This window comes from Sinocyclocheilus grahami, unplaced genomic scaffold (assembly GCF_001515645.1).
Source record: "Sinocyclocheilus grahami isolate Dianchi unplaced genomic scaffold, SAMN03320097.WGS_v1.1 scaffold239.1, whole genome shotgun sequence".
NCBI lineage: Eukaryota > Metazoa > Chordata > Actinopteri > Cypriniformes > Cyprinidae > Sinocyclocheilus > Sinocyclocheilus grahami.
The window spans coordinates 715,365-721,842 of record NW_015505418.1 but is presented as its reverse complement, the minus strand read 5'-3'; the positions used below and the strand labels follow the sequence as shown (position 1 = coordinate 721,842).

The 6,478-nt window shown below is 38.3% G+C and overlaps 1 protein-coding gene across 2 annotated transcripts; it reads left to right on the top strand.

Annotated features, from left to right (window-relative positions):
- Nucleotides 1-703: 703 nt before the first annotated feature.
- Nucleotides 704-6,074, top strand: LOC107597847 (cell cycle control protein 50A-like). 2 transcript variants are annotated; one of them, XM_016289039.1, is made up of 7 exons: nucleotides 705-1,153; nucleotides 1,318-1,437; nucleotides 2,868-2,975; nucleotides 3,544-3,631; nucleotides 3,719-3,865; nucleotides 3,974-4,180; nucleotides 5,083-6,074. In XM_016289039.1, the coding sequence occupies exons 1-7, from the start codon at nucleotides 908-910 to the stop codon at nucleotides 5,274-5,276; spliced, it is 1,110 nt and encodes a 369-aa protein (XP_016144525.1). In that variant the 5' UTR covers nucleotides 705-907; the 3' UTR covers nucleotides 5,277-6,074. The 2 variants fall into 2 exon arrangements, with proteins under 2 accessions (XP_016144526.1, XP_016144525.1); XM_016289040.1 differs by lacking the exon at nucleotides 2,868-2,975 and having other exon boundaries at nucleotides 704-1,153.
- The last annotated feature ends 404 nt before the right edge of the window (nucleotides 6,075-6,478 follow it).

Below are 6,478 nucleotides of genomic sequence, written 5' to 3'. Positions count from 1 at the left end.
TCAGAAATCATAAAACTCTTTTAATTATTCCAAACTATTGATGGTAGTGTACAGTATATAATAATAATAAAACAACAATAATATGCAATTATTATAGTATACAATAATGACACTTTCACAGTTTAATCTAATTTAAAGTTTATTAAAACCAAATTAAGCAATATATAGTTTCCGCTTGTCTGTGCACACTCCAGAAAAGGTTACATGTTATGCCAGTAGGTGGGTGAGTCACTGAATCATTCACTCAACCGATTTGTTCAAACACACTGATTCATTCGGGAGCGAAACACCACTTTCTGTAGCTCAGTGACTGGCTATCCAGTTCGCTGTTGCTTCGATTGGATGAATATCGGAGTTTACAAAATATGGGGATGTCAGGGTTAACATAATAAAGTCAATATCTGTATATAAGCGCAATACTATTTAACACATTCACACCATATAATATTGCTTCTTTATTCTGCATTAAAAACTTTCTAAAGTCGGAGATCACCACTTTCAGTTATTATGAATTATTACGAAACTGTCAAAACACAGAGTAAATATTTTGGTAACATAATAATACAGATTAAACACAGAACATACGTACGTCTAATGTGATAAAAAAAAATAAACGCTCACTAACAAGGCTACAAAAGCACAGTGATTCAAAAACGCTTCGCGATTCAGTTCGACTTAATCAAAGGAACCGGTTCACATACATGATTCGCGAATCAGACAACACTGAGCCTGACACTTCCTGCAGCACCGCCTCAAAACAAAACAAGCAACTTTCCAGAGAAGGCCGCTGTGAAGACAAGTTACTGCAGCGGACATATAAAATACATTTATATTGATTGCCCGTCTATAATCGAGAGATTGTGCGTTTTAATACAAGTACAGAGGCTGTGAGCTAGTAATTACAGCAATGATGGCGTCCAGCTACAGCGCGAAAGAGGAAGACGGTCTTCACTCCGGATCCGCGGGGCTCGGCGGAGCCGCCATCCGGACTAGAAAGCCCGACAACACCGCCTTCAAACAGCAGCGGCTACCGGCCTGGCAGCCCATCCTGACCGCGGGGACCGTGCTGCCCGCCTTCTTCATCATCGGCCTCATCTTCATCCCGATAGGAATCGGCCTCTACGTGACGTCCAGTAACATCAAGGAGTTCGAGGTTTGAGTCTGTCGCGCTGTGTGTGTTGTTTAATGTCGTTTTACTAACAAATACACAGTGAACACACGTCTACTGTTCGCTCGGGCTTTCCTTGCGTGTTAACCTGGGCGCAAGTGTTATGTAACCGCGTGTTAAGCATATATGTGTGTTTGTCTGGTTTACAGATTGATTATACCGGGACTGACATGTCCAGCCCATGTTTTAACTGCTCTCAAAGCTTCAGCTGGAACAGCACGACTCCATGCAGATGTGTCCTGTTCTTCTCTCTAGACCAGCCTTTCGAAGTGAGTGTTTATGATCTGACCAGTGTGTTGCATTCCTGTTAAAGGATAGTGTAGCCGAAGCAAATATTCTGTCATTTACTCTCTCACTTGTGATGCTCCAAACCCACGTGTTCAGTGCTGCGCATGCGCCGGTGAGTCTCGTGAAAACCAACGTTTGTTAACAGGAGCAAAGTTTCCTTACTTTAGCGAAGGAAAACCAGTCTCCTCTTGGCTTATATCGAAATCCTCTGACATTCTTCTTTACAAATCCTCGTTTTGTGCTTGTCAGCAAAGCTGACCTCATACGTCATGCCCCCGGAACTGCTTCCGTTTGCAACAGTGAGCCCAAGCTACATTAAAGTGATTATTATGTTTTGAATATGGATATTTTTCTTAGTGCCATGAAACAGCTTGAAAGATCAAAGACAATTTTTAATATAACTCAGACTGGATTCGTCTGAAAGAAGAAAGTCATAAACACCTAGGATGACTTGAGGGTGAGTAATTTATGGGCTAAGTTTAATTTTTGGGTGAACTAACCCTGTAAAGCCTGGCATATGACAAAATAGAGAGTTTTTTTTTTTTTTTTCAATCGAGCAGTTTAAATAATTATTAATTACTTCTAAATGTTAATCTTAAAAAGTTTGCATTTTTATGTTTTGCGTTATATGCAGGACCGGATTTACCTCTTATTGTGACATATATGCACAATAATTTTTGGGCCCCACTTCCCTATTAATATATAATATTACTACCCTAGTAAACACTAAACTGTAAAATATTTAGTGACCAGTGGAAACCGTTGTTCTCTATCGCAGTATGCACAAAGTCGAATAGTTCTTAATTAGTTTGAGAACGGAGAAGGACCGTTCCACTAAAGGATTCGTTCACTTCCAGAATAAAAAATTCCTGATAATTTACTCACCCCCATGTCATCCAAGACGTTCATGTCTTTCTTTCTTCAGTTGCAAAGAAATTAAGATTTTTGCGGAAAACATTCCAGGATTTTTTTTCCATATAATGGACTTCAATGGGGATCAGTGGGCTGAAGGTCCAAATTGCAGCTTCAGTGCGGCTTCAAAGGGCTCTACACGATCCCAGCCGAGGAATAAGGGTCTTATCTAGTGAAACCATTGGACATTCTCTTAAAAAAAATTTTTTTTACCACAAATGCTTGTCTTGCACTAGCTCGACCTCGCGCATGACGTAATCACGTTGGAAAGGTCATGCGCGGTTAGCTCTTCGTCTGTGTACTCCGGTTCAAAAGGTAGGGTAGGGCGAAAAACTCCATCTCATTTTCTCCTCCAACTTCAAAATTGTCCGACTTCGTGACCTTTCCATCGTGATTACGTAATGCGTGAAGTCGAGCTAGTGCAAGACTTTTTCTTTATTTTTAGAAAGGATATTTGATCATAACAGTGCCAGTTCATGACTCTTAACTTTGTCTTCAGAGTAATGTCTTCATGTACTATGGCCTCTCAAATTTCTACCAAAACCATCGGCGGTATGTGAAGTCCAGAGATGACAGCCAGCTCAATGGAGACGAGCGCTCACTTAAGGTTCTGCACGTCTGTCTGTCTGTCTGTCTGTCTGTCTGCTATCTTTATCTGTAAACTATAAACTGAACTCTATCTGTCTGTATGCTATCTATATCTGTAAACTATAAACTGAACTCTGTCTGTCTGTCTGTCTAGACAGAGTATCTAACAATCAATCAGTAAGACAGAGTATCCCAGTGTATTGACAGCTGTAGTGTTAATGGCGAAGCAAATAGAAACTAAATAGTTCAGCTGATTTTGAGCTCAGCTATCTGACGTGTTTGACAGCATAGTATGCTCCGCCAGCGCGAACACATGTCTGTCAACACAACATCAACAACTGGGTTTGGCAGCATGGACTCAGAAACATCTCAACACGTATTATAGTAGAGCCCTGTCAATCACCGACAGTCATTGTCACGTTTAATGAACTTTAAACTGAGTGACATTGCAATAGCTGTCACCATTTTTTTTGTCATGTTACAATAGGTCTGCTGCTTCCTGAGTACAAGAAATACTTAATGCTTGATTTGAAGCTATACGTTTGCATGTTATTGAATTAAGTTCAAAGAATATTGTTATATTTCAGGAGCCAAGCAAAGAATGTGAGCCGTACCGCACTAATGAAAACAAGCCTATAGCCCCGTGTGGAGCCATTGCTAACAGCATGTTTAATGGTAAGACCTGGATCTGAGTACTTACCATCGTAAGACTGTTTCCTCAGGAGTTTTAATATTGCTTGTCTCTTTCACTCTTCGCTTCAGATACATTGGACTTGTTTTACATTGATCCCAATGGAACAAAAACCCAAATTCCATTCATGAAAAAAGGGATTGCATGGTGGACGGACAAACATGTGAAGTTCAGGAACCCTGGTGGAAGCAACCCAAATCTTACTGCTGCTTTTATAGGTAGAATAAATACACTTGTATATAATTCTGTATAGAGGAGTATATGTACTCTGATGAATTAGCATAGGTTTTCCCGTATCTCTAACTAAAACACTCCTCATCTTCCAGAAACAGCGAAGCCGGTCAACTGGCGCAAGCCTGTTTATGAGCTGGACACTGACCCAGAAAACAACGGCTTCATAAATGAGGATTTCATAGTGTGGATGCGCACGGCTGCTCTGCCCACCTTCAGAAAGCTTTACCGCATCATTCAGAAGAAGAACAACATGACACCCACGCTTCCCAGAGGCAACTACAGCCTGGAAGTCACCTACAGTATCCTTGCATTGCATACCTTTAAAACATAAAGCTCCGCAGAGAGCGATTAGTTCACAGTGTGCTTTTTGGAACGTTCTGAAATTATACACCGATACCATTTCATTCTAAAAATGTATTAAATTAGAAAAAATAATAAATGAAGGATTTTCACTAGTGGTCTTTGACTTTAAGTATACGCTACAGTTCAAAAGTTCAGAACGATTTTTCTTTAGACAGAAATATTACAGCAAAGGCTATTACAAAAGATTTCTGTTTTAATACATTTTCCTAAAAACAAAATCTTATAAGTTTCTACACAAATATCAAGCAGCACATCTGTTTCAACATTGATATTAAAACAAAATGTTTAAGCGCCAGATCAGCTGTTGTAATGGAATCATAACTGCTACTGTTGACTACTAGTAGAGGTAAACTAACAATGTTAAAATCTAGTTAAAATGGTCAAGTCATGTTGACCATAGACGTTTTTATTTTTTATCAACTACTAAATGAAGGAATACTGATATTAGATTACCTTTATATGTACCGATATAACAATACAAAGTATTTACCTTTCTGTATTTACCTATATTTATCTTTATTAAACATTTTGAACTGCACAGGAACTTCATGAACAGTGATACTGTTGTTTTATGTGTTTGAACTTATTTATTACAACAGTAAAAGAAAGAAAGAACGATTAATTAACTGATAGAAATAAATGAATAACTTGAAGATTCATTTTTTAAAATTATTAAATCAGCATCAAAATCATTATAAAATGTATTGTGCCGTTCTAAAACTCAATTTACAGAGAATCTATTCTGTAAAACAAAATGGAGCAAAGTGCACACACTGGATGATTGGATATATTATATATTTCTGAATTGATATGATTTCCTCAACCACTTGCCCCTCAGACTACCCTGTGCGCAGCTTTGAAGGCCGGAAGCGTATGATCCTCAGCGCCATCTCCTGGATGGGAGGGAAAAACCCCTTTCTGGGCATCGCCTACATAACCGTGGGCTCCATCTGCTTCTTCCTCGGCGTGGTGCTCCTCTTCATTCATCACAAATACGGAAACCGCAACAACAGCTCTGATATTCCCAATTAAGATTGTGGAGTGCATGTGTTCTGTCGGGCACAGTGTTTGTGTCTGTGCGCTTGAGTAGCATGCTTCGATTGGAGTTTTAAAGGTGCAAGAGCATTTGACCACTTGATGTTCTGTTTATTTATTTATTCCACTTCAAAGTTGTAATTTTCTAATTTTAATTTTTTTTCTGATGATGGTTGATGGTTCATTTCAAGCATGTTTTGACCGTCGATATGCACGTATGTCTGAGGCTGAGGTTCGTGTGATATTATAACATCCAGGATAAAGACCAGGTTGTATAAAGTACAGTGAATTAATGTATATTTGTATTTCATTGAAATGGTTTTACTTTTGGCCAAAACTAATGTTTAAACAGGGCAACATAATATGACTATGTTTAACAGTTTAATGTACAAAGAATAATTTCACTTTTCCTCGAGGTTCATAAAGGCGTATATTGTGGCTCTGTTTACTTCCAAACTTCATTGTGATGCCAGATTATGGTAGGGATCAATAACAATTACCACTGAACTGTAAGGATTGTAAAAATCTTTTTGTTTTCTGGAGATGCTTGTGCTCTTTAAAGAAGCTTTGCTGTGTGTAATTCATAGTTTGCAAGGACCAAACGTTTCATTCTGTATCTATTTAATTGAATAGACACTCGGGCTCATTTTTGCTGTCATGTCTTTTTTTTAAGTGTTTAAGCATGTCTGCCTCTAACAAATAAGCACTTTAGAATGTGACAAGCCATACATTTTTTGGCCAGTTTTTAGGAGTGCGTGTTTTGTTGTTGGGTCAATAAAATGTCTAATTGCTGAACTTAACGAGATTATTCTCATTATTGTGTCCAAGTATCTTTTCAGCAGCAGGGGGTGATACCAAAGACAATGCTAAAAGACAAAATTAGCATGTTAAAAAGTTTTGATCCTGTATTGGATTGATGTATTTCCTATTGAAACAGGAAGTTTAGATGGGTCACATGGGCTCTCTTTTTACGTTTTTAAAGAAGCAGTTGGCTTCACAGTCTTAAACCATGGTTTGCTACACTAAAACAACAATTTCAAAAATTTAGTTCACCCCAAAATAGCTCCCCATCATGCTATTTTTATTTTTGTTGTCCAATGAAAAATAGTGTACCGGTTTGAAACATTTACATTACATTTAGTCATTTAGCAGATGCTTTTATCCAAAGCGACTTACAAATTAGGACAATAAAAGCAGTC